We start from the raw sequence: 27,456 nt of genomic DNA on the forward strand, positions 1-27,456 counted from the left end.
TCCTGGTTTTACAATGAGGCAGATACTTTTACACATAACACATATGAAAATCTCCAATGAATTCAGAGGAAGACGTTGACACCTATGAGCCCCTCAGTGGAACTGTAGGTGTGCCGGGTTAGTAAACGTTCAGTGTCCATTTTTCAGTAGTTAGTCACTTCATTCATAACAGGGGACTAAATGTGATGTTCTGGGTTTCATCTCCCTCTTCATTATTTCCTTATTCATACTATGGGAGCAGTTGCTCCATCTTTGTCTCATCACTGCGGTCTCAGATTGCGGCACGTTTTCCTCAGGCACACAATGCCAGCTGGTTCTCACCCATCAACTCCCCCCATCCTCCCCCGTTTACCGAGCTCTACGTCGAAGGATACGAGTTAGCGCGCGCGCATCCCTCCCACTACGGTCTCAGCCCCGCTGTTACATAAGATAAGCATGCAGAGGCTTACAAATCAGATTATAATTGCCACAAGCCATACACTCAAAGAGGATGGAGGTTAGTGAAGCCAACGAGCGGTGAAGCTGTTTAGGCTGCTGCTTACATTTGGCTTGGTTTTTCCAGTCTGTCTGAACTCATGCCTTCCTTTCTTAAAGATAAAGAAAATGTGTCTAAATTGTGGTTACTGTTAATAATATTATATTTAGATTTTTCTCTGCTGCTTACATTTGGCTTGGTTGTTCTGTGAAATCACGATCACCCAGAAACAGATGTAGATAGAAGCAGCCACCCCCATGTTGGCTCTGGGCAGCATGCTTTAAGAATAACAAGGAGATTTTCCATCATTCCCCCCATGAGCAGATCTATTCTTAGGTCAGACAGCACGATTACAGGTCTGCTGCTAATTAAGAGCTTAATATGCTGGACTTCCTGGTGTTATGTCCCTAGATATCCTGGCTATTTGAGGTCACTACTGAACGCTGGTAGTCTAAATGCAGTCAGACCTGTTGTGATGTCAGAAAACCAGCAATGGAACATAGTGACAGTCTGACTTTACTTTAAAGTGTGTTTGGTAATTGTATGAGATCAACAATAGAATGAAATCAGTGAACACATCCCTAAAAAGACAAAGGAGGGAGTACATGGGTGCACGGCCCTAGAATAGCAAGAAAATAAATCTGGATAACCATAACTCTAACTGAGCCTTAAGGCTGATTTATACTTCGAAACCAGGTCTTCTGCGTGTGTGTTGCAGTGAACGCAGAGACATCCCCGCCCCTTCCGCAGACATTCTGCTGCACCTCTCCCAAATTGTAGGTGACCGCAGACAGTGCCACAGACAGGAGGCCTCTGATTGGTCAAATGTACTTCCAGTCTACACTATGCGTATCTCCTGTTTGGTACCTTACCGGCTTGTTTTGTTTGTATGACCGCCATTGTGGAAAACCACTCGTGAAGTTGGACCAGCTAGAAGAACGAGGTACGCGAGAACGCTGGTACCCTTTTTCCACCTGGATCCGCGCTCTTTTTCACCCTCATGTCCCTCCATTGTCGCACAAACACCCCCACTTCCTCACCTCCTCGGCCATATCTAGACCCACAGCTAGTTCCTGATTGTCCCTCTTGCTTTGTGTCGTGGAATAACATAGTGTAGACCACGTTTCATTATTTGGCATAAATGAAAATGACTGCATCATACCTGCGACAAGTTCACCTCGACACACTGCTGCAGGACAGAGATGGCAAAAGTACTCACTTTCCGTACTTAAGTAAAAGTACAGATACTTGTGTTAAAAAATACTCTGGTAAAAGTGGAAGTACTGATTAAACTTCTTTACTCAAGTAAAAGTAACAAAGTACAGGCTTGTAAATTTACTTAAAGTATAAAAGTAAAAGTAGAAACCACTTTTTTCATGCCGTTGCCTACATTTTAAATGGATGTCTGCCAATAGGACTAGATCTCCGTTGTGTTCATTTTCAATCATCTCATCATCCATACTACTATGCTAACGCCACCGCCACCAAGCTGCAATGATTTGCCGCGAATGAATACCGCCGAATCTGTCGATTCATCTTGTAGTGGTGCGTCAAATGCAACATAGATTCCCATCCAATTAGATTGAATTTGGTATTGATGAGGTGAAAAATAATAACGGTAACTCCATTGAAATTATTCAAAACTAAAGTAACGAGCCAATTTTTTAAAATGTAAGGAGTAGAAAGTACAGATATGTGTGTAAAAATGTAGGGAGTAGAAGTAAAAAGTCGCCATAAAAATAAGTAGTAAAGTAAAGTAAAAATATCAGAAAAATCTACTTGAGTACAGTAACGAAGTATTTGTACTTCGTTACTTCCCATCTCTGCTGCAGAAGTATAACCAGCCCTTTAGAGTGCTGCTCATCCAGATTTTATTAGACTGTATGTGATCAACATAGAAAGAAAAAGACATTATTAAAATGAATTAAAAAAAAACCTTGAAAGTATGGCGTGCAGCTGTTTAAGGACCAAAGAATCATTACCCTGCAGAAACCTCTGCTGCAGTAAGCACTTATCTGGAGGGAACCTCTAACAGCTTTGCTCTTCTAGATACTCGTATTTCTGCCGGCTCTACTTATCCATCACAATCAGTCTGGATGGATTTTGAAAAGGTCAATTTTTAGTTTTTTTTTTTACAGGTTCTCGTTTAGGTTTAGATCTGGGTTTTGACTAGGCCATTCTAAAAAGATTTGGATTAACTATTTCAGTGTAGTTCTGCATTTATGTTAGCATATTTTTCCTGCTGGAAGAGAAACTAGTACCAAATTGTTTAAGTTGATAAGAATTAAGAATCAGGATATTGCAGGAAGTTAACACTGAAGCAAACAATAAGCTACTTAGAGGGAAGAGTGCTACCTGGTGTAGAAAGCAACACTTCTACACCTACAGGCTCTTCCATCTATCATCACTCCATCTCTGACCAGTTTCCCTCTCTCAGCTAATTAGAAGCATCCCCACAGCATGATGCTGCCACCAACATGTTGATGGCGATGATGATGTTGATGGTGATGTCCAGATTTCGTAGGCTAGAAAGTTCAGTTTTGGTCTCATCTGACCAGGGTACTTTCTCCAACTTTTTATTTTTTGGGGTTGTGATAAACTCCAATGGATATCTTTAAACATTAGTGTTTCTTCTTGAAGCACAAACAGTCAATCAGCTGATTCTCAAATCCTGAGCTGTGGATTTAGCAGCTCCTTCAGAGATACCATCAGTGTCTCGGCTACTTGTCTGACACATCCCTCCTTGCTGAAGATACTAGGTAGTCTTGGTAGGTCTGCAGTTGGTCTCTACATTCAGATGATAGATTGAACGGAGCTTTAAAGCCTGGAATATATTTTTTAAAACCAACCTTGCTGTAGCTTTCTCCAAAACATTAATCTCTACCATTCCAACAATCAATCCACTTGACTTTTTTTCCAAGTTTGAAGACGTTTCGCTTCCCATCCAGGAAGCTTTTCATTTAAAAAAGTCAGAAATAGCATTGAGTTCAAGGCTTTACAGAGTGGACCAAAACAAAGCCTTGCTTTAGCTTAGAAAACATGCAGATTGAACCGGACGAATGGCTCCACCTCTTAGGAATGGGGAGTCGTTTGGGTTCTTTGTTAGCCTGCAATACCCGATACTGGTCTCTGCCTCTGAAAGATAGGACGTTAGGAGGAATCTTTGGCCTGGCTGAACAGGCGAGATGTTTTGCCCCCTGTTTGGGGATTGGAGTTGCGACGATAGTGGGAAGAAATCAAATCTATCGCTGCACTTTAGGTTTTTGAAAGCTGAGAAACCTGAGTCCTGCCCCTCTATATATTCACCTCTACCTCTATTCTGAGTGGCTTCGTCTCAATGTTCTCTAATGCTCTGCAATGAAACTCTGAGGCCTTCTGATTAAAAACTGCATTAGTGGAAACTGTTTACCGCTTTGATGATTTCTAAAGCTTATTATATTATTATGTCTCTTATTATGTATAGTAAAGAGGTGAGGGAAATATAACTCTACACCACCTTGACATTGGCGTTGTTTTAGCATAAGTACGATTTACGATTTTTCTTCACGGCTGTGATGATCTATCAAAGTCCAGCATTTTCCCCAAACATTGCAGACTGTGATTATGACGTCCAAAAATGCGAAAAAGGAAAGTCGGTTCCATCAACGTACATGTGGAAGCGGGGCAGGTTGGCTTTTTTAAGAGGAGGGTGCGTTAATACTCCCAGGAAGCATCAGTTCCTTCTGCTCATCGTCCAACAGTTGGAGCTTTCCTCTTGACAGCCTCTCTAATCGCTCCTGTCATTTTTAATCTCCCTCCTCCACTGTGTGCGTATTTAAGGCAGGGACCTCCATGTGCCCGGCCAGGATTAGACGGGTGACCAGGAAACCAGGAGGGGGAGGTGTAGGGACAGCAGCAGCCACAAGCACATTTCACCCCATGTGACAACCGGCTAATGCTAAAAGTGGTGTTTTTGATTAAGGACAAAAACCTTGAATGAGATCATATTTAGAGATCATGTTCATCAGAGAGCATTAGCTAGCATTAGCTAGTTCACTGGGCGACTCTGGCTCAGTGGGTTAAGAGTCACCTTCCAAAAGTTCTTCAACCACTGCTGACTTTTCAGTTTCAATTAGGTTTTTTACATCTTGGTGGATTTAGGATTAGTTTCTGTGCAGGCAACCGACACAAAGTAATGAAGTAAATGTTGGTCTTCATCTGCCCAAGCAAACCATTGAGATGTGAGTGAGAGACCCATGTCCAATTTAGTGCAATACTACAAACTATTTGAAAATGTAAAACCCCCCTAAGTACCAAATATTAAATCTAAAAAAATTTGAACATTTTGGCTTAAAAACAGAATCTTAAAAAGTAGAAAACTGTAAAAAAAATTCAATTTCAGCATAAATGTGAGAAATAACTTATAAAACCTTTTTTTCCCCCTTTTTGTCTTTATTAAGAATATTTTCAAAGTTCCACCTTAATATTGAAATGCATCTTTTATATAAAAGAGAAGGTTTTAATATTTTCAGAAATTAAAAATCAATCAAGGAGAACAAAAACCCAAATGGAAAATTAACACTTTACAGTACCTCAATGCCTTACATAAAAATAATGAAGAGCAAGGCCTCCGGTCTGGGTCAGGTTTGGCAGCTTTAATGGACTAAAGTGAATAAAATATGGATTTTATTATTGCTTTAGCAGTTATCTAGAGGCTGGAGAAATGGTTTGACTTCCATGATGCAATGTGAGAGGCAGGGATAGTCTGCAGCTAAAAAGCACACAGATGGTTGGTGAAATTCCTAAATATAAAATGATACAGAGGTTTGGAAATCATAGAAACGTTTTTATTTAAAAAGAGTTGCAAAAACATCCGAATTAAAGTTTCTTTTGAATTTTGGTTGAAATATGACCATGATGCCATGCAGCTAAATGTGTGCCTACATCAGAAATCTGATCAAGAAGACTGCAGATGGATATTTGAGTCCAAGTAACACAACACAAGAAAGGAGCTAAGAGATCAAATCAATTCATTGTTATTAAATTTTATTACTCAGTCATGCAACGGAAGCATGCTGAGTTTAGTTAGTGTGAAAAATGGTTAAAATTATTTAAAAACCAAGATAAATTGTCAAACAAGTCATAAAAAGCTGCAAAACTTTGCAGCCATTCAGTGTTTTAACAGCTTTAGACCAGTTTCATAAATCCCATTGCATTGTTGGTTGGGGCCAAAATAAATCGGAACATCTCAGATCCTAATTCCTGAAGATAACATTAAAAGAAAGCTCCCTCTGTCCCTCTTTCCTGCTCCTTTCTGACTTTATTTAGCATTGAGCCCTCGGGGTCTTAAATAGTAATAAGTAATTGTAGAAGTTTGACATTTTCACCTTTTATAAACCAGTAGAAAAATCAGAGTGGAGGGGAAATAAAATGTAGTAAGGGAGGGACCTCCATGTGCCCGGCCAGGATTAGACGGGTGACCAGGGGACACTTATACCATTGTTGGCAATGTATAAGAACATGTATACACATAGATTTGGATAAATTATACAATGACTGTATATGTATAAATAATCTATTCTAACCTTCCATTCAGTCACTTTATATTATCTTATCTTTTTGTCTCTCTAAAAAAACAGCATATGGTCTGTCAACCACATTAAAACATTTCTACTTGAATGAAGATAAGAACTGCTTCTCTAAAGAAAACAAGTAAACGTACTTCTTCTGGTGTCACTGGAACAAATCTACAATGTCAGTAAAATATGGATTAGGCTGATATTAACAAAAAAAGAACTTTAAAAAATCTATCTTCCTTTTCCTCCCTGGGGTGTGTGTTTTTGCATAGATGTTGGCCGTCCTGCTCCTGACCTTAGACCTTTTCAAGTTGCAGATGGAGGAAAATGTCAGGCATGAGAATATCCTCTGCAGAAGCTTGGACTCTGGGCACCGTTTCATTCACAACACCATCAACCAGGAATCAGAATCAGAAGTACTTTAATAATTCCAGGGAGAAATTACTTTCGTTACATGACTCCACTTGTAATAGAGTGACTATAGGACCAGTTTGATAGAACACAATTTAATACAATATATATATTAGGGGGTCCCTGCTTCATCTCGCCATCAGTTTGGGATGAAAAGCTGCCTTAAAGGATTGTAGTACCACCGATGTCAGGGTGACTTGTCCGTAGTGAAATATCTTCATCTTCATCAGCATCTGCTGCTGGCTGTTTTGTGATCATTAGATTTTAGGCACTTTACAGCAACATGATAAAACGTCATTAGGCATGTTTGGGCTTGAAGGTCTTTAAAAGGAAGTTTACTTTCTTCCTGCAAACCTTTCAAATTCACTATTTACATTGTTTTTTATTATTTGCCTTAAACAAACTGCTAGTAAACTTAGCTTGAGTATTATATCTATATAAATATATATATTAGGCATTTCTCTGAAGACTTCGGGTAATTCTGAGAATTTCCTAAGCAGATGTGGAAGTGCATTACATAAGTCCTTGGGTTTTATGTGGCATGCGCAGCACAGATAACGTTGTGATATTGATTGCATCATGTTCTGCGAGCTGTGTGAACTATTCCTGGACTCTAGCTTAAGACCAACTGCAGATAGTCTTTGTGTCACGCTGTGCCTTAGCCTTTTAATAGCATTATGAGAGCGTGTCTTACACAGGTGTGAAAGTGCTGCGGTTTAAACTCTCCTGCTGTGTTTGCCAAGAGTGTTGCCATTAATCTGCGTGGGCAGATCTCCGTTTACAAAGGAAAATACTGACGGCCTTCAGGTGAATCGGCTTTGTTAAATAAACACAGCAGACCTGGATCCAACAACTGCTCAACGCTCTTTTATTGTTGAGGAGAAACAAAAGTATGATTGATCTGTGAGAACAAGAGTTGATAAAAGTACTATACAGACAGATACTAAACTATACAGAGGATGTAAGATCATGCACCAAATAAAAGTATATAATAAGAAGTTAAAAACACCAAAACAATTGCAGCTAAATGCAACAGAATGAAGAGCTTTAACTATTTTTTTCAGAGGTTTCCACATTGCACTGATTTCATTGACTTTATGCAGCGCTACTGAATGATCCCTTTCCAGGCTGGAACATAATAACTCGGCTTAAGCCAGATTAAAACCTGTAGTTCAATTTGAATTCTCCTTTAATAAGTGTTTGCAAAACGAAGGGACATTCAGTTCAACTCCTGAGCTGATTGGGTAAATCAAGTGGGACACGCCTCCCATGTAGAGTTTTTAGCCAATCACAGCAGCGGTAGACATATCACATTCTTGATTGGTTTCCCATCTAACGGAGTTAACTGATAAATCAAACTCTTACAAAATGGGCGTGCAGGTGGCACAGCATGAACTTAGCGTGCATGAACCACGTATGGAGACCTTAGTCCTCGACGCAGCCGCCCTGGCTTCGAATCCAACCTGTGGTTCTTGGCCGCATGTCTCACCCCCTCTCTCATACGCCCGTTCCTGTCAGCCCACTGTCCAAAAAACAAGCCACTAGTGTTGCAAAAACTAAAAAAACAACATGCAAATCTTTCCCATTAATAAATCACATTCCTCATACATTGCTTGTTTTTCAAAAAGAAATAGAGGGTATTCCAGCTTAAATGTTTGTTTTGCTTCAGCCTTTTGCCTCTAGTTGTCGTTATGCACGTCACTACATTTCATTGGTCTAAAACATTTGTGTATCAAGGCTCATGCACATGTTGGCTTCTGCCATATTTTAGATTCACAAATCTTGCAGCAATTCATCTTGCTTGCAAGGTAAGGAAGATAAATGGAACTTTAAAATATTCGTTGTCCATTGTTTACTACTTTGTTTATTTCTGTCGACTCATTTTGGTCTATTTAGCTTGTTCTTGTAGAAGTTAGCTGTTTTAGATATTCAGTTAACTACAAGGTAAAAAGCCAAGCTAGAACACATACCTAAAAAACTAAAACAAAATAAATATTTTCTTTTGGTTGGTTGGTTTGCCATTACCATTCAGTCCGTCTGTATGTGGAGGTCATACAGGATCATGGCTCGGTCTTTCTCTACCATCTTATGGGGTCTTTCCCACTTTGACCTTTGGGTTCCCAGCCAATACTCTGCACAGATATTCCTGTACACTATTCCAGCCACGTCTTTATGAAGCTCCGAGTGTGTATGTATGTAGATAGATAGATAGATAGATAGATAGATAGATAGATAGATAGATAGATAGATAGATAGATAGATAGATAGATAGATAGATAGATAGATAGATTCAGCATCTATCTATCTAACTGGAAACTTGGTTTTGAATTCTGCTGCATCAGTCATATTAGTATCTTGTTTACATTTTTTCATCATATTAAATGATCAACTGACAAGGAGATTTTAATGTCATATTTGCATTCCCAAGTGTTTAGATAATTTTGATCCTATTTTATCAGAAGCAGTTTTTAGCTTAAGCATTCAGAAGGCCGAGGGGAGTGAAGTGCTTGTTATCTAATGCTGTGGAATTCCATTAAATAACGTTATTCTTGGGTCATTGCTTAAAGGCAGACCAGCTCTGCTAAAGGAAATCTGTGTTAACACAAACTATCAGGCAATCCAACTATTATCATTGGAGCTACCTGTGGTTGGAGCGCTGCTGTTTTCTTAAGCACATGGAGGCCCATCCTTCTAGGCATATTCCAAGTCAGATAAAAAATCTGTGAACAAACCATCATCCTGCTGGATCATTGGAGTTTGTTGCTTGGTGTGAGTTAGTTTAGATAACCATCTGCATCTTGATGAGACTGAGTTTAGAGACAGGGCTGGAAACTGAAACCCCAATCCTCCCTCTGTTGGCTTTTCCCTTTTGACAAAGGTGGCCTCCTTCCTCTTCCTTCCTTCCTTTACCTCAGAAAAAAAGAATAAATGTCAGTTTGCCTCTGATTTAACTCTGTTTAGTGACTGTTTCTTTTGGTTAATTTGCTGTATTTTCCTTTTTCTTAGATAGATCTAGTCCAAAGACAATCAAACTAACATTGAAAGCAGTGTTTACAGTGCCATGGGAAAATCTGTAACCCAAGCAGTTAACTGCTCTATCGGTGCTGCTTGTCTTTGCGGCGCAGGGAGATGTGACATCTCTTCTGCACCTCCATTTTTATTTTCCTGCAGCCAGCTGATCTGTTTAAGGTTCACTTCACTCTGCAATCTCTGCTGCTCACTTCACCTTGCAGTGTCCTTCCCTTGAAAGCAGATTCAGCCAGAGGAATGTGGGCACCAACTTTGATTCATGGCTTCAATGCTTAGACTTGCACAAGACACATTTGCTTAGGAGGTTTTCTTGCATATATTATTGAGATATGGTGCCTTTAAGGAGCAGAACACATCATTAATCTGCTCGGTTTATACACTCTGACACTGTGACGTTTGCTAAGTATGGAATTCATCATGCCTCTTCCCTATCTTAGTCTTAAATCACTGTCTCCTAAAATCGCTGGCATTGCTCCTATCTCCAGGGGTGTCTGGGGGTTGAATGTGCACTGACAGCAGCCGTGGGCAACACTATGCAACACTGCAATGCATTTAATCAGAACAGTCACCAACAGCTTATTTATATTCATTCAGGGAGTCTTCCTCTGTAAACCTGCAGTATAAGCTGCTCCCCAAAGAAGCTGTCAGAGGGACTTGTTAGTCATTCACTTATTCAAAGAAATAACAAACTGACTGGCTGCCCGGTGTTAATGCTGGCTCCAAGCCTGAGCTGGTTCTAGGATACATATAACTACTTTATACAAGCTGATGTGTCGGGTTTTCAAACTAAATACAAGTAAAATGCCTTGCTTAACTTTATTTACAGTGCTGTGCAGGAATTGTTGCTTGTTTGTTCAGATATGCTTCCATGCATTAGAAAAATATTGTTTATTCAATAGTTTAACAGCATTTTTGAAGTCATTAATGTTGTTCTTTAAACTTCAGTAGTTTGTTCATTGATTTAGGACCTTTTTATGAGCAATTAAGACCAGAAAAAGCTCCTAAATTAAAGGAATCAACTGAAAAGGTGTTTTAACAATACAGGGAACCTTTAAAGGTTAATAGTTTGTTACCATTCATTTAGCTGCAATTAGGAAATGTACAAAAAAAGAAAGAAAACAGGACTTTAGCGAAGTAGATCATCAACTAAAGGGGTTTTTATCTTTTAGACTTACTGGGATCTTTCCAAAATTTTCTCCTGTTTGTCGTAACACATAGCTAAATGATACACTGCAAAAAACGTACAGTAAGTCATTTTTTCTTAAAATAAGTGCATTTGTTCTTGAATTGAGGAGATAAAAGAGACATCTTGCCAATGGAACAAGACAATTTAGATTTAAAATAAGAAAACACAATTGCATTCTCTTATTTCAAGTGAATACTATCTAATTATCTTATTTTAAGAGTAAAAATACTGATTCCATTGGCAAACTATCTCATTTACCTACTCAAATCAAGGGTAAATACACTTAATTTAAGAAATGTTTACTTATTTCTAGATCGTTTTTCCAGTGTAGTTGTCATCTCTAAGAAATTAATTTCACGTATCTTGCCTCATTTGTTTTTGTTTTTCTCTTTTCGAATTACTATTTTTTAAGGTAACAACAGGCTGACCTGGTCAGGTAGACAGAAGTGAAAGTTTAGCCAAAATTCAAGGCAATACTGTGAAGACCTTTAGAAAACCTAAAAAACTAAAACAGGGAAAAAGTTTTCCAGGTTAAAAATCGAACAATGTTGCCATATAACAGTGGAAAATGTATAAATGTGAAGGGGAAGGTGTCAGTCACAGCTTATAAATGTTATACTGGCAGGGAGATTTTTTTTGCTCTTCAGAACAAATCATCTGAGGTCTCAGACCAAAGAGAGGAAGCTCCATCTATCAGAAAAAATGGAAAACAACAGCGTTCTTATAGATGTGTTAAATATTCAATCATGTCAGTGTTGAACTGAGAGCTTTTCCATTTTCTTCCTGACGCTCTCCTTCCTCTCTTGTGTTCTCAGTATTATTATCAGCTCAGATGTCTTATTAATATCTGTTAGGGCTGAGTGTGAGGCTCGGCCTGACTCCTGATTTCCATAGAAATCATGAGCTATTTTATCTGTCCATGCAAATCATTAGTTCTCCTGTATCCAGATAATATTACCCGCTTCCCTCTTCATGTTTTATCCAGGAGTGTAATAGTTCAGGGAGTAATTAGGAGCCATATCTGGACTCCAGCTGTGTGTGAGTCATGTATGAATTCTGCTGTAGCCCCATGTTTGACCTGAACACCTACGCTCAGGTTGCCTCTGCTTAGACATTCACTCTGCACCTTCACCTGTTTCCATGGGAAACAAGTTCAGGGACCTGTTTGGAATTAATGACAGGATATGTAGCTTCCTCCCATGCCTGTGGGTGTGTATGTGCTCTGCATGGCAGCCGTGTTATTAGGCTGTTTCTCATGTGGGGCAGATGAGTCTCTGATGACTCACAGAAAATCTCAAAAACTACAAATTCCTACCATAAGCTTAGTCTTAAAAAACAGAGCTCTCTGCTACAGCTCATCCCTCTGATCAATCAATCCTTTTATTTACCTCATTAAAGATGGTCACAGTTGTTTTACAGAAAATAAGTCAGTAAAGCAAACATTTAGGACTGTAAATGTCCTTCGTTTAGGAAAAGACAACCTCTGCTGTCCAAGCTCTCATCATCACCATCTCCTCTGTCATACAGTGTGACATTTCCCTGGGAGCCACTGTGTGGCCTGGTTTTGTCTCACTGCCGCCCCCTTAAGGCACAAGGCTGCACCACACCCAGGAGCAGGATTATAGGAACATTTTCAGATGACATTGAGGAGACAGGAGATATTTCTATGTTTGCATTTTCTAAACTAAAGGACATCACTTGCAGCTTATTGACCTGTTGGTATATAAATCTGTTAGCCAAGCTGAGCATCAAAAAAAAAAAAAAAAAAAATAATATATATATATATATATATATATATATATATATATATATATATATATATATATATATATATATATATATATATATATATATATATATATATATATATATATATTCGATAGATTCATATAAAATAAATGTAACATTTCTTGTATTTATCTATTATTAATTTGCCTAAATGGATGATCTCATTCCTCTGAGCTGAGTGTTTGGACTTTTCTTTTGTGTTTAACAAAAATTCTTGTTTTTTCTGATCTAACTGCCTTTTCATGTGTGGTTTTTTTTTCTGCAGAGAGTGAGCGAGAGGGTTGGAGGAGCAGAAGGAACCAAGCTCGATGTGGACTTCACTGAAATGGAAAAGGCATGTCCTGATTTTTAATATCAACATTAAAGATATTATTGTTGTTGATCTTTTTGCTGTTGCTCTCCTCCAGATTATTTTAACATTCATATTGCTTTTTAAATATTAGTTTTGAATAGCTTACAAAATAATTATTTTTCCTTTATACAAAATTAAAACTTTTTAAAAAAAAAAAGCATGCACAGGCTGTTCTCCCTGGGCATCGGTTGTTCTCTCCAGGTATTCCAGCTTCCTCCCGCAGTCCAAAAACATGACTGTTAGGTTAATTGGCTTCTCTAAATTCTCCTTAGGTGTGCATGAATGGTTGTTTGTCTCTGTGTTGCCCTGCGATGGACTGGTGACCTGTCCAGGGTGTACCCCGTCCCCCTTCCAGACAGCTGGAGATAGGCACCAGCCCCCCTTGCGACCCCACTTGGGATAAAACGTGTCAGAAAATGGATGGTTGGATGGATGAAAATTATTTGGGGCTTGTCAGATTTAAATAATTAAACATACTACAAGTATTAATGAAGAAAGCTATGTAAAGAAACCTTGCCTCATGTAAATCAGCTAAACCTAAAATCAGGTTGACCAACCCTCATCAGCAACAAGTGATATAAGGAATTTATGATAATTGGAAATAAAAAACGTCTATCGAGTATTTTGTTTTTTTTTTTGTTTTTTTTACTCTTTAGAGATGAACTTGCTGGTTTGCTTCATTCTGCTTCATGATGCGCTCCAGCTGAAGGTCACAAACTGATAGCTGCTTATTCTTCTTAAGAATATTCTTTCAAAAAGCAGATTTCATGGTTTGATCAATTGCAGCAAGTCTTACAGGTCAGATAAGTGAAGAAGCAATTTGATCCCAGACCATCACCGGTACTCTTTTGGTTCTAGTGGCCTTTATTTGACAATAAGCAGGGTTGAAAGAGATGGAAGAAATGTGGCAAAGGTCCATGAGCCAGGACTCAAACCCATTAGAATCACGTTAAGGACTGATGCGTCCCAACACATGAGTGTCGTGTTCGCTTTGCGCCAGATTTAAAGGGATGCACTCTTTAACAAATGTTCCACCTTTGACACTTCATAAGCTCATCCTGAAGCTGCTCAGGCACACCACTATAACAAAGCTACATGTTCTGACTCTCTGTATCACCTGCATCTCTTTCTCATAATGTTTCCCTGTGTGTTACAGAGGGTGGACACCACCGCTCGAGCCGTGCTGGACATCATGACGAAAACCACTGAGTATCTGCAGCCAAACCCTGGTAACCTTGGATACTGATGCGTTAAAAAATATTTGCTCACACAGTTATCACTGTTTTTAAGCTATGTTCGGCAACACGATGCTTATCGAACTGAAAGCAGAATTTCTACAGTTTGGACAGAATAAATGCTGGAATCCTGCAAAGTTCAGTATCAGGTCTACAGAGCTTTCATTTTTTCCTTTTTTTAAATCAGTGATATTTATATCATTTAGTGAAAGATAGAGTTTATTTAATTAACCCATGACAATTTACAGTTTGGTGGAAAAAAAAAATAAAATATATACACTATATTGCCAAAAGTATTTGCTCACCCATCCAAATTATTGGAATCAGGTGTTCCAATCACTTCCATGGCCACAGGTGTATAAATTCAAGCACCTAGGCATGCAGACTGTTTTTACAAACATTTGTGAAAGAATGGGTCGCTCTCAGGAGCTCAGTGAATTCCAGCGTGGAACTGTGATAGGATGCCACCTGTGCAACAAATCCAGTCGTGAAATTTCCTCGCTCCTAAATATTCCACAGTCAACTGTCAGCTGTATTATAAGAAAATGGAAGTGTTTGGGAACGACAGCAACTCAGCCACGAAGTGGTAGGCCACGTAAACTGACGGAGCGGGGTCAGCGGATGCTGACGCGCATAGTGCGAAGAGGTCGCCAACTTTCTGCAGAGTCAATCACTACAGACCTCCAAACTTCATGTGGCCTTCAGATTAGCTCAAGAACAGTGCGCAGAGAGCTTCATGGAATGGGTTTCCATGGTCGAGCAGCTGCATCCAAGCCATACATCACCAAGTGCAATGCAAAGCGTCGGATGCGGTGGTGTAAAGCACGCCGCCACTGGACTCTAGAGCAGTGGAGACGCGTTCTCTGGAGTGACGAATCGCGCTTCTCCATCTGGCAATCTGATGGACGGGTCTGGGTTTGGCGGTTGCCAGGAGAACGGTACTTGTCTGACTGCATTGTGCCAAGTGTAAAGTTTGGTGGAGGGGGGATTATGGTGTGGGGTTGTTTTTCAGGAGCTGGGCTTGGCCCCTTAGTTCCAGTGAAAGGAACTCTGAATGCTTCAGCATACCAAGACATTTTGGACAATTCCATGCTCCCAACTTTGTGGGAACAGTTTGGAGCTGGCCCCTTCCTCTTCCAACATGACTGTGCACCAGTGCACAAAGCAAGGTCCATAAAGACATGGATGACAGAGTCTGGTGTGGATGAACTTGACTGGCCTGCACAGAGTCCTGACCTCAACCCGATAGAACACCTTTGGGATGAATTAGAGCGGAGACTGAGAGCCAGGCCTTCTCGTCCAACATCAGTGTGCGACCTCACAAATGCGCTTCTGGAAGAATGGTCAAAAATTCCCATAAACACACTCCTAAACCTTGTGGACAGCCTTCCCAGAAGAGTTGAAGCTGTTCTAGCTGCAAAGGGTGGACCGACGTCATATTGAACCCTATGGATTAGGAACGGGATGTCACTTAAGCTCATATGTGAGTCAAGGCAGGTGAGCAAATACTTTTGGCAATATAGTGTATATATATATATATAATATCAAAAAGGTTTTACCTTTCTGCTTATTACAAAGAAACTCTTTAAAGTTATATAACAGAGAACAGAGCTCAGATTAAAAAAAGATTTGTTGAAATTCATGGTTATTTTGCATAAAGCAGAAATTAATACTTAGTAAAGTTTTCCAGTTTTTAACCCTTACGTGAGGGATAACAAAGAAAAGAGAATTTTATATAATTATAAAATAATAATATAATTTCAATCCACTTTGCTCAGGGCAGTAAAGCCTAGGGGGCCATATTTAAAGAACCTTAATCTGTTATGTGGCTTTAAACCCAATTATGAGACTTAATCAAGCTTCACTTGTTGTCTTGTGGAGTCTAGTTTGTATCATTTCAACTTTAATCAAAAGCTTTAAAGCTCTATACTGATTGGACAAAAGCAGTACACTCGTACGCAAAGCATAAAATATATTTTTTTTACATTGACAGAACCTTTCATTTATTGTCGTCAAAATAAGTATTTTTCTCAGCTCATGGTTTAGAATGTTAAACTTATCAGAATGGCATTTGAAGGGATTCTTTCATTTAAGAACCTCTATCAATTAATTAAATTATTGGTAATAATTTCATGTTATGTTGAGAAAGTAAGCTTTAGTTGATTTTAAAATTTTATCTCAAATTTGTAAAAATATTGAAATTAGTATGCTGTGTCCTTTTTTTTTTTAATAGTCAAGGAGAAAATCTTCTAAATCTCTTTTCCAGTTTTTAGTTATGGGTCATTTCTAGAACTGTGGAGCAAATTAATAAAATAAAAGAATAAAAACTAAAAATTAGAAATAGATTTTTTCAAAGACAATAAAGGGACTTTAAGACAATAAGGAAACTGTTATTTAGAATCTGTTATCAGATAAGATTCCTCAGTTACAAACAGAAATGGTGATTTAAAAGATTTAAATAAAATAGGATATTTAGTTAATTCAATTCAATTCAGTTTATTTCTAGTGCACCAATTCAATTCACATGTCATCTCAAGGCACAGGTACAGCTCACTAGATCAATTATACAGTCAAATTGATTAAAAGTTTTCTATATCAGGAGAACTGGTTGATTGCATCGACTCAATGACTTGAATGCAATCCCTCACATTAAGCATGCTTGTAGCGACAGTGGAGAGGAAAACCTCCCCTTTAACAGGAAGAAACCTCCAGCAGAACCAGGCTCAGTGTGAGCGGCCATCTGCTGAGGCCGACTGGGGTCCAAAGAGACACAAAAAGCAACTCTAAAAGACGGTACAGGAAACACACAGCCAGGCAGACGACCTCCCAGCCAACTCCCATGTCAGAGGATGAAGAGAGCACATCCAGCCAGTCACAGTCAAAGAAACAGGACTATACTGAAAAACAGGCTGATCTCGAACATCTGTAAAAATCTATGTTAGGATGTCTTTTTAAGAACATGTTGAATGTTCTTATTCGCTTCCATCCTCCTGTGTTTTTAACTCACTATTGACAGTCAATTCTGGATGGTATTGACCAAGATTCAACAAAAAATTGTAAAAAAAAAAAAAAAAAAGTCAAAAATCACAAACCTAACAGTTGGTCAAATAACATTTCCATTTCCTTTATATTTCTGTCTTTGTTGTTCAGCCACCAGAGCCAAGATGACCATGATGAACTCCATGTCCCGTATGCGAGGACAGGAGAAGGGGCCGGGCTACACGCAGACGGAAACCATCCTGGGAGAGTCCATGCAGAGGTTTGGCAGGGAGCTTGGAGAGGACTCTAACTTTGGTCAGTCTCTGGACCTCCACGCTATGAAACAGTGAACATTTTAAAGCAGTCATTTCCACGTTTTGAATATTATCTATGTGTTTGTAGGTCTGGTTCTGATTGATGTTGGAGAGGCCATGCGGGAGCTGGGTGAGGTCAAAGATGCCCTGGACATGGAGGTGAAGCAGAACTTCATTGATCCAATGCAGAACCTTCACGAGAAAGACCTCAAGGAGATTCAGGTTCAGTCCTTAAAAAAGCTTTAATCAGCGTGAGGCGGAGGCTTTGTGCTCACTTTAAGTTCGACTTTTGCAGCATCATCTGAAGAAACTGGAGGGTCGCCGTCTGGACTTTGATTATAAGAAGAAACGTCAGGCTAAAGTGACGGAGGATGAGCTGAAACACGCGCTGGAGAAATTTGATGACTCCAAGGAGATTGCAGAGCAGAGCATGTTCAATTTATTGGAGAGTGATGTAAGTCTCCCACATCCAGCAATTTTCATATACGAATCTCCAGGGCTGGCTCATACTGTAGCAGGGCCCTAAGCAGAGTTCATTCAGAGACCCTGTTCTCTTTAGGAGTGACTGAACTCACCTACAAAATAGATTTGGTGAAAACAGAGGGGATTACAGCTAGTGTTGCACCGAGGTCCGATACCAATACCAGTATAGGGCGGAGCCCCGATCCAGCACTAGAATGGTGGTATCGGTATCTGCGAGTACCAACAAATTCAACTATTGTCACCCATTCCAGCTAGGCAATAAAGTTCTACTGGATTCACTTTGTATTAGTCTTTTTCGTGCTTCACAAAAGTAGGCAGCAGCTTGACAAAGCCATGATGGCAATTATTTTACATCTGAGTAGTATGCAGTTCTTCATATATACACACACACATCAATTTCAAACAGAAGGTTCGGTATCGGCCAATATTGCACAGCCAGGTATCGGGTTTCGGGGCAAAAAAGTGGCATCGGTGCAACACTAGTTACAACAAACAGAAAGAAAATATTAAACATGTAGCATCAGATTGTAGTCCTGCAAACACAACCATCAAATGAATCTTTATAAATATTTTCTGTGTTTAAAGTTGTTAGCATCTCACAGGATGTGTTTGTCAGATCGAACAGGTGAGCCAGCTGGCGGCGTTGGTCCATGCTCAGGTGCAGTACCACAGCCGCTCCGCTGAGATCCTCACACAGCTCTCCAGCAAGATAGATGAACGGTCAGTAGCATCGCCTTAAGCTTTACCCAAAGGTGTTAACAGAAACGCCTTTGAACTGTTTCCTTCTATGAACAGATTTGGTGCGTTTTTCTTTCTTTAATGACAGGATAAGGGACACGGCTGTCAAACCAAGGAAAGAGTTCGTACCAAAACCTCGTACGTCTCTGGACTTCAGCATCAGCGAGAACCATAATGGAGGAATGCACGGCGCTCGCTCTCCAGGTGAGGGTTGGCTGTTATAAAACAGCTGGAACCCCTCAGCCACTTGGCGACACATCATCCTGATTCTGCATTTCATTTTTAGCATTTCTAAACCTTTTTTTATGTCATCCTTTTAATCCTTATGTTATATTTTGTTAAAATTTTCCATTCAAAGCTATGATCTAGACAGAAAAGCTCTTTCCTTTCCATCTTTTAAAACCCTTATTTAATAAACATTTAATTATTTATTTCCCTATTTATATTAACAGTTAATTAAAGACAAGTAAGCAAGATTAATATCTAATAATATTTCTGGTCCCATCATTTGTATAACTGCAATATTACTGCCTAATTTTATTGCCTTGTTTTAAAAACACTATGGTAACATTATGGTTAGAACAAACAGGAAACAGCTCAATTTAAATAGTATTTTTATCCTTTTGAATAATTTCTTTTCTTTTTCTTGTCCAGGTCTGTCTTGTATGGTTTTACACTAATTAATAATAAGCTAAATAAAAAGTAAAAAAAAATATGTACATGAACAGTATAAAATGACACCGATTTGTTTATCTCTCTGTCTCACTAGCATTAAATCTGACTGAAACCAATTATTTTTATTTGCAAAATCCAAACATTATGATGATGTAATGCCTATATAAGTGTCTAATGGGTAAATATATAATATTTGACTTCAAGGCAGACAAACCTTTAGATGTATTTTTAGGTTAAAAAAAATCTTTCTCTTAGTTTTCTGCCAATAGAAAACTTGAAATGCAAAAAGTTGAATAGGGCAGTGAGAAAAAGGTTGTGTGTGTTTTTATGCAGTGCATGATCATATCTGCTTTCTCTCTTTAGAGTCTCTATATGTTTCCCCCCCAAAAAATCCTCTAAATATACCATCTGTGCAGCTAATAAGATACAAACTAAGACAGGTGCAGATTTATGTTTAATTCATTCACTTTTATGCGAGCAGCAGGAATATTAGATTGAATTGTCTGACAGGCCTCCAACTTTTATAGTAAGAGATTTTGATTTCAAGGAGTTTTCCAGCTGATGTTTTAAATTCAAGGCTATAAAATGTCGGACTTTTAAGTCTTATTAACTCTAACATTAGAGAACATTCAATAATCTGTGACACTTCAGAACATCATTAAAAATAGAAAACCCAGACATCAGATAATTAAAGAATATGAGAAACTGAAATGATAGGAACTAAAACGTTTATTTAAAAGAAACTATTGTTTTATGATAAACAGTTAATATATTATAATAAGTGCATATTGAGGTCCTACTAACACGCTGAAAAGATAAATCTAGGAGGTAAACGTAAGCCAGCACAACAGAGAATTTAAAACATAAAGTCTCCATCCTGCATACAACAGATGTGTTTGAGTTAAAGTACTTTAATTGTTTAATTTCTTATTTCTGCAGCATTTTTTTCAACGCTCCAATACATAAAAACAGCTCCTCATTTCTTTCTTCCTCTATATGATTTGTGTTTTTCCCTGTAGGTGCCAGGTCTCCAGGTGAGCCAGGTCAAACTTCTTCCCACATCCTGTGTTCTAATCAGTTCATTTTCTTTCAATACATCCTTCCTTCACACTAAAAACTCATCATCTGCCTCTTTCATCCCCTGCCCCCCTTTACTGTACGGTGCTGTTTCTCCTTTATCTCCTGTTGCAGCAAGGTCTCCAGGTGAGACAGTTTCTCTAAGAAAGTTGCTCCTAACCGTTCTGAACAAACAACAGAAAATCAGGTGCTGTCTGCTCCTCCTGAAAAGAAAGCAAGATTGACAAAGACCAGATCAACAGCAGACGAGCATTTGGTGTTTCTGTTTCCTCACATCGTTAGTTATCTGATCGCCTTTTCATCCCTTTTTCCTTATTTCTTTTCCTTTGTCAATTTGCTGTCTGGCCTCAGTTTCTTCCCATGTTTTTGTCATATTAACATCACTGCGTCTTTTTCCATCAGTTCATCATTTCTCCAATCTAAAAGTATGATTACTCAAAATATTTTCTCCTTCTACTCTTTGCAGCAAGATCTCCAGGTGAGAAAGAGTGACTTGGGAAGAAGTGTCAAGTTTCTTGATCACTCTTTATTTTTTTTTCCTATTTGTGTCTTTGGGATAAATCTTTTCTTTTGTTTCGCTTTGTTTTGTTTCAGTGCGGTGCTGTTGTTTCTAACCCCCTTTCCCCCCCCCGATATTTGTTTTTAATTGCTTAATTTATAATTGGAGATTTTGGGAAATGTGCTTATTTGCTCTGAGTTGATCAAAATGATGTTTGCATGCAGGCAGAACTTTTTTCCTTCATGAAGTCAGTAAATTAATTAATGGAAAAAGTCTTTGCATACCTCCAGCCTTTCCACATTTGGTCACGTTATAACCACAAGTTTTTAACTGGAAAAAAAGTTGTAGACAAACACAAAATATGTATAAAAGGTGATGCAGAAGGATAAAAATGGAAAGTTTTAAAGATTTCTCATAAAAAGCTGAAAAGGGTGGCTTGAATTTGCAGCCCCTGGCCCTTTTTGGTCCAGGATTCTCCTTTATTTATCTCCCTTTCATTGATGAATAAAAAAAAATCCCCACATCACGATGCTGCCACCACAATGTTTGACCAGCATTGGTACTGTGGTGGTTTTAAAGTGGTTTTAAAGCTTTTCAAAGTAAAAAAATGACTCTCTCAGCAACAGATTCACTCTTAAGGGAGATTTATTTAGTCGTTGACAACAGCATCAAAGATTACAGACAACGCATCGTACAGATTCCCAACTCTCCACAGAGAATGCTACTACTTATACCCTTTTCTTATCATGGAAGTGTATTTGCATGCACAAAAAGCATGCACATGATGTGCGTTTGTACTTGAAAGTAATAAATCTGCACATTCCCTCGGAGGCGTTACATACATTGTGTGAGTGTGTTTCTATGAAGTTGTCTAATATTCTGGCTGCATATGGAAATCCAACATGCCTTGTTGTTGTTCCATTAAGAGAAAGAGGTTCAGCCAGGTTCTGAATGCCTGTAACAAAATGACTGATTATCAGCCTTTCCAACACTCACAAACTGATTCCCCTTTCCATGACCTACAGCTTTGGATGACATCCTTTGACAAAACAACTCTTTCATACTGAAAATACATCTTCTTTCTATCATATGTAAACTCTTAAAAACAAAATTTTTCGAAATTAAATCTGGTCTTTGATGTTCAACAGTCATTCCAATTGATGTGAACTCAAATATACACGCCTGAGTTATAATGGATGCCTTGGCAGCATCTGCATTAATGCTTTTGTCCAGCCTGTGACTTATGGTGGACATCCATCTCTTGGTTGAAGCTGCTCCTCCCTGTCTGTTTATATTATGGTGCTTTTTCATCTTTCACTATTTTCATACCTGTTTGTCTTGATTGATTTGAATTATACACAAAAGAGACCCATGTTTTATATAGCAGTATCATAGTAAATGGAACACAAATGCATGCCACACTTTTTAAATATTTTGCTACAAAGAAAAGCAGAAAATAATGTTATTTGCTCAATAACTGTGACAATAAATCTGAATAAAATGTAGGTTTTTGGTTCTAACATCACAAAATGTGGAAAGGTTTAAAGACTGTGAATAGTTTTCCTCAGTCCAGCGCAGTTTACTTCATTACATCCTGATAAACAGATCATCTGGCTTCCTGAAGGTCTATGGAAGCTCTTCTTTCATTTTCCTCTTAGGAGAGTTTAAAACATGCACTCTCACAATTTTCTTTTCCAACTCACTTTAGTTTGTTCATCTTGACCATAAAATTCCTAAAGGGCATTTCCCAAAAAGTTAAAATCGTCATCATCTGTTGATCTGTTTAAGATTTCTCAGACAGAAATATTATATTTGCTGTGTTTCCTCCTCTTTTTTCTCATTTACAGCCCGGTCTCCAGGTAAGTCTCTAATAGGATGTTTACATACAGCTTCTGGTCTCCTTGAGTTTCTACTGACGGCCTTTTCCCCTCTGGCCTTCCAGCCCCATTGGACCAGCCCTGCTGTCGCGCTCTGTACGACTTTGACCCTGAGAACGAAGGTGAGCTAGGCTTCAAGGAGGGAGACATCATCACCCTGACCAATAAGATCGATGAGAATTGGTACGAGGGGATGCTGCACGGCAACTCGGGATTTTTCCCCGTCAACTATGTGGATATCCTGGTGCCGTTGCCTCAGTAAGACGTGAAGAGTCCCAACCGTGTCTACAATGAATCCTGGCATCCAGTTCCTGTATTTCCACTAACCTTTTCCCAAACATTCCTACTAACACAACCTTCACTTTTCTGTTAATGCATCAAAAAGCAATGATAGAAAGTAAATAAAAATGAAGGAACATTCACTTCAGTGCATCGATGCACTAAAAAAAGTGAAGAAATTGATCAACTTCCTCTCCTTCTCACTTAAGGTACTTCAAGCTTCTATTGTCATCTTTGCATTTTGTCTCTGTTGTAGTCAGCTGTCAGTCCATTAGTTTCTTAGAACAGCTTTACTAAATCACGCTTTCTCTCTGTCTTCGTATTTTGTGGAGATACAGTAGATATCAGCTTTTCTCTGACATTCAACAGGCAAAACATACGAGCCTACCAGCTTTTTGTTTGTTAGGCATGTAGCTCAAATAAGTCTATCAAAAAACACGTGGTAGTTTTTGTGTTAAATATTCCTCCGTTTAATGGTGGTCATTCCTGACTTTCAGACACTTTCTTAACATGTACATTTCCTGTCTTATAAAAAAAAAAAGTTTTAGCCAAAGTTACAGACATATTTATCAGACATTCCTTTATTTTCCCATAGCGAAGCATTCTGGAAGATCAAGGGAGAAATGTCTGCAGGTTTGATGCAAAGCTATTGCTTCTTAGAGAAAGTCGGATCAGTATAAGGACCTGTCTTATGATCTCTTGTTGTTGCAACAATCTACAAATTAGAGCAGGGCAGATGCATCTAAATTGTTGCAAGAGATTACATACATCACTGAATGTGAGGATTTAAGTTTAATATTGGGTTATGTTGGATTGTTTTCAGCAGTCAGTGTCTTTCTTGCAGAAGATAATTTTCTAAATGAACTCAGTTTAGAGAGACTTCCTCCTGGTTCTAGCTTCCATCTGCTGATAGCAGGACCTTAAGCCAGATTGCTGCCATCTTAAAGCATCTCTAATCTACAATATTTAATAGCAGTATCTGCACACAGTAGTTTACAAACCTTTATAACATGGGATATGTTTGTCCAGTCAGACAGCAATAAGGTATAAGAATGTGAACAATAAAAAATCGAGATATTATTGGTAGTGATTATGTATACTGATCTGCTCTGGTTTTAATTCTCCTAATTATAGACAGGTTATTCCCTGTATGCATAGCTAATTATTACATATGAGAAAATTGCATCAGAGCAGAAAGATCCTGCGGTTCAGTTGTGTTAGGCTCCGGTCAAGGATTTGGTGGATTTGCCAACTGCGGTCAACATGTATTAACAGTTTGAAACCTCTATAAATTTTCCTCTGACTGGTAATGTAGGTACATTCCTTCCACAGATCGCAAAATTAGGAACCATGACAAAACAAACAACTAGAGTTTGCATTCATGAAGATTCCTCTTCTTTTACACCAAGTCGTTTCTATTGAAAAGTATTGAAAGTCGATTTGGTTGGATATGCTGAACATAAGGAAATTGTACATCGAGACTTTCCTATATACATGGCTCAGAATCCACATACAGCTGTATTAATAGCCTACATACCCTGTCATTAAAGAAAATTATAAAATAACACTAGTAATTCTAATAAAACAAAACTGACAAAAGAAATAATAAATACAAATTCAGCAAAACATAATTTAGTAAAATAATATATTTTTTAGTTTTGTTTAAAAGGCGCCAGCTCCCATCGCAACCCCGCTTTGGATAAGCATGATGGATGGATGGATGGATGGATGGATGGATGGATGGATGGATGGATGGATGGATGGACGGATGGATGGATGGACGGATGGATGGATGGATGGATGGATGGATGGATGGATGGATGGATGGATGAATATTATTACTTGTGTCAGTTTCAATGTTTTAAAATTTTTAATGGAAGGGTATGTAAACTTTCTAATGCAGCTATTTATAGACCAAAAACAAGTTAAAAACACTTGGAGAGGAATGAGTAGCCTAAAAATCTTTAGAAAGACCTAAAAAATCTTAACATAAAAAGATTATAAATATAGCAGCTGATGAACATCCCTTAAGAGAAGTAAAAGCCATGTACATGGGGATGTACTTTGTTGTTTTTACATAAAGTACAGCTAGTTATAGAGCATAGAATTGACTCTATCTAAAAGGGGGTGAGTGCCTTTATAGCTCTGGGGAAGGGGCTGTTTGGAAGTCTGTTTTTTTTCTGGATTTAATGCCACCCTGAGACACAGGATACTTTCCACTGAGAATCTGTATAAGTTTTGCTAAGGAGAGAGTCGAAACTGTTTTAACTTCACAAGACAGAACATTATTGAACAACTCCATATGCTCCAACAGCTCCACCTGTATGCAGAGAGGAGTGTACTCAGTCCTCCTGGACCCCCTGTTATCTGTTCTGACTTCTTGGTCTCACTGGTGTTCAGAATGAGAAATGACCTTTTCTCTGTATTAAGTCTCATCATTGTGTGATATGAGACGTGTAATATGGTGGTGGGCTGAGAACACAACCCTGTGGTGTGCCGGTTTTGACAATCAATGGGGTAGATATGAGATTCCCATTGGTTTCCACCAGCACAGCTGTGCAGATAATCTCTGGTTGTGGAGCTTTAGGAAGGACATGCTGGGTGTGAAATCAGCAGTTTAATTAACCATTTAAAGTAGAAGTGACCGCAGTTTAAAGATTTATGAAGAGTTAATTGCTGAAACGGGTTGTTTTAATTTGGCAGGTTTCCTATCTGAAACAGTCAATGGGTTCATTCTGCAGGTGAATTACTGATTGCTCATTACTACCAAACATCTGCTTATTAGAATAAGAGTTTATTCTACAGTGGAATATGTTGTTTTGCCTGTTGGTGACATATTTGACCTCCAGTTTATTTGTAGATAACACTTTGAGGAAGGCTAGATGTGAAGCTTTCCAAAAACAAGAGAAAAAGAACATTCAAAATGAGGAATGGATTGAGAACTCATAAATTTTATTTTTTAACCTAATAATGATAAAACCCATATTTTCCTTTTCCATATACCAACAGAGCTAAGAACTTTTGTTTGATTTCTCCATATCTTTTATGCCCAGCATCGTGCAAGATTGTCCTCTGAAAATCTAAAACTCCCAGTTCTATGTGTTCATCAGCTCGATGCAGCGGTGCACTCATCATCTCCAAGGCTTTATACTCTTCTACGTGGATGGTGCACTAAACTTACTGCAGATGTTTTCAGCGTATAATTGTTGATGCATGTATTTTAGGGGAAAGTGTGTGTATTTGGGTTTGCCTATTGCTCACGTTCTGCACAGAAACAAGTAATGAGAACCTCTGCTGCTAAAACACACCGTCCCCTGACGATGTTTAGCTTCAAAAAACAATAATCGAGGGATCAGTTTACTACATGCAGTGGAGCAACAATAAATGATGCAAAATCAACTCAATAAATATAAAGTGTTACTTTTACGTCTAAGGGAAGCACAATTTTTTGTTGGCTGGTGAATAATAGTGCTACAGTTTGGAAAGGTTGTGTATTTTCTTTTCATTTTGTAAGCTAAATTCTTCCTTCTTTTTCTCTCTTTCCCTTTTTTAAAGATTCTGTGTATCTTTGCCCTCAATGAGGACTGTACAGCTTTTTCTGTGTTTTGTTTTCACCTTGTGTGTATAGTCGCGCATCTTCAGTAATGTATCTTATTTTTGTAACTGTGTCAAAAGTATTCACTATCAGTATAGATGTGTATATACATATATATAAATATATAAATATATATACATTATATAATGCAGATGTGATAAGTTGGAAGTGAGGAGGATGAGGTTCTCTGTGCTGCATTTAATTGTCTTTAAACTTTTTTGTGTTTTGTTCTGTTCTTGCACTGGATTCTATGACTGTACGCTTGATGTAAAGATAAGAAATGTGATAAGTCAACGTAATTTATTCAAATAAATACCAAGAAATGGTTATTCCCTAACGTCTCCGCATTCTTATGTGCACCTGGGACTGGCATAAACAGGTTCTTTTAAAATAAGAAAAGGCTAAAATGGCAACCACTAAAAATTGGTTAAAAAATTTTTTTATAATAGAACAATCAATATATAGACCTGGATTAAAAGCCAGTGCACTGGAACTCTGGGGATGTTTCGTTAAAAAAAATAAATCCCCACCAATTCCCACTGAGTTTCTAGGATTTACAGCTTGATTGCACTGTCTGTAAGCTAAAACAAAAATGACAGCTTAATTGCAATATTCAGTTCTCTCCTGAACTGCGCTAAAAAAATAAGACATCTCTTAAGGTAAGAATATAGAGCTGAGGACATCTCTAAACCTGAAATCCCTGAGAAATTAAGTTGTAATTCTTAACATTATTACAGAACAATAGGGTGTGCTTTGGTGGTGCAGTGGTTAGGCACATGATCGAAGTACGGAGGCCTTAATCCTTGTTGCGGCGACCCGGGTTCAAATCCGACCTGTGGTCCTTTGCTACGTGTCTCTCCCCCTCTCTCATACCCCCTTCCCAGTCAGCTTACTGTCCAAAAAATGAG

General features: G+C 38.4%; 1 protein-coding gene across 6 annotated transcripts in view; it reads left to right on the plus strand.

Moving 5' to 3' along the window:
• Nucleotides 1-24,378, plus strand: part of sh3gl2a (SH3 domain containing GRB2 like 2a, endophilin A1) — a 47,037-nt gene extending 22,659 nt beyond the window's left edge. The window contains exons 2-13 of one of the 6 annotated variants that reach the window (XM_038278587.1): nt 12,711-12,779; nt 13,954-14,026; nt 17,183-17,326; nt 17,414-17,547; nt 17,621-17,779; nt 18,425-18,528; nt 18,635-18,750; nt 20,241-20,255; nt 20,413-20,424; nt 20,765-20,776; nt 22,645-22,656; nt 22,740-24,378. In XM_038278587.1, the coding sequence (XP_038134515.1) occupies nt 12,711-12,779; nt 13,954-14,026; nt 17,183-17,326; nt 17,414-17,547; nt 17,621-17,779; nt 18,425-18,528; nt 18,635-18,750; nt 20,241-20,255; nt 20,413-20,424; nt 20,765-20,776; nt 22,645-22,656; nt 22,740-22,936 (1,047 nt within the window). In that variant the 3' untranslated portion in view covers nt 22,937-24,378. The remainder of the gene's footprint in view (nt 1-12,710; nt 12,780-13,953; nt 14,027-17,182; nt 17,327-17,413; nt 17,548-17,620; nt 17,780-18,424; nt 18,529-18,634; nt 18,751-20,240; nt 20,256-20,412; nt 20,425-20,764; nt 20,777-22,644; nt 22,657-22,739) is intronic. The other 5 variants (XM_038278588.1, XM_038278589.1, XM_038278590.1 and 2 more) reach the window with 5 other exon arrangements.
• The last annotated feature ends 3,078 nt before the right edge of the window (nt 24,379-27,456 follow it).

Source organism: Cyprinodon tularosa, unplaced genomic scaffold, assembly GCF_016077235.1.
Source record: "Cyprinodon tularosa strain WSP-4 unplaced genomic scaffold, ASM1607723v1 ctg142, whole genome shotgun sequence".
Taxonomy (NCBI): domain Eukaryota; kingdom Metazoa; phylum Chordata; class Actinopteri; order Cyprinodontiformes; family Cyprinodontidae; genus Cyprinodon; species Cyprinodon tularosa.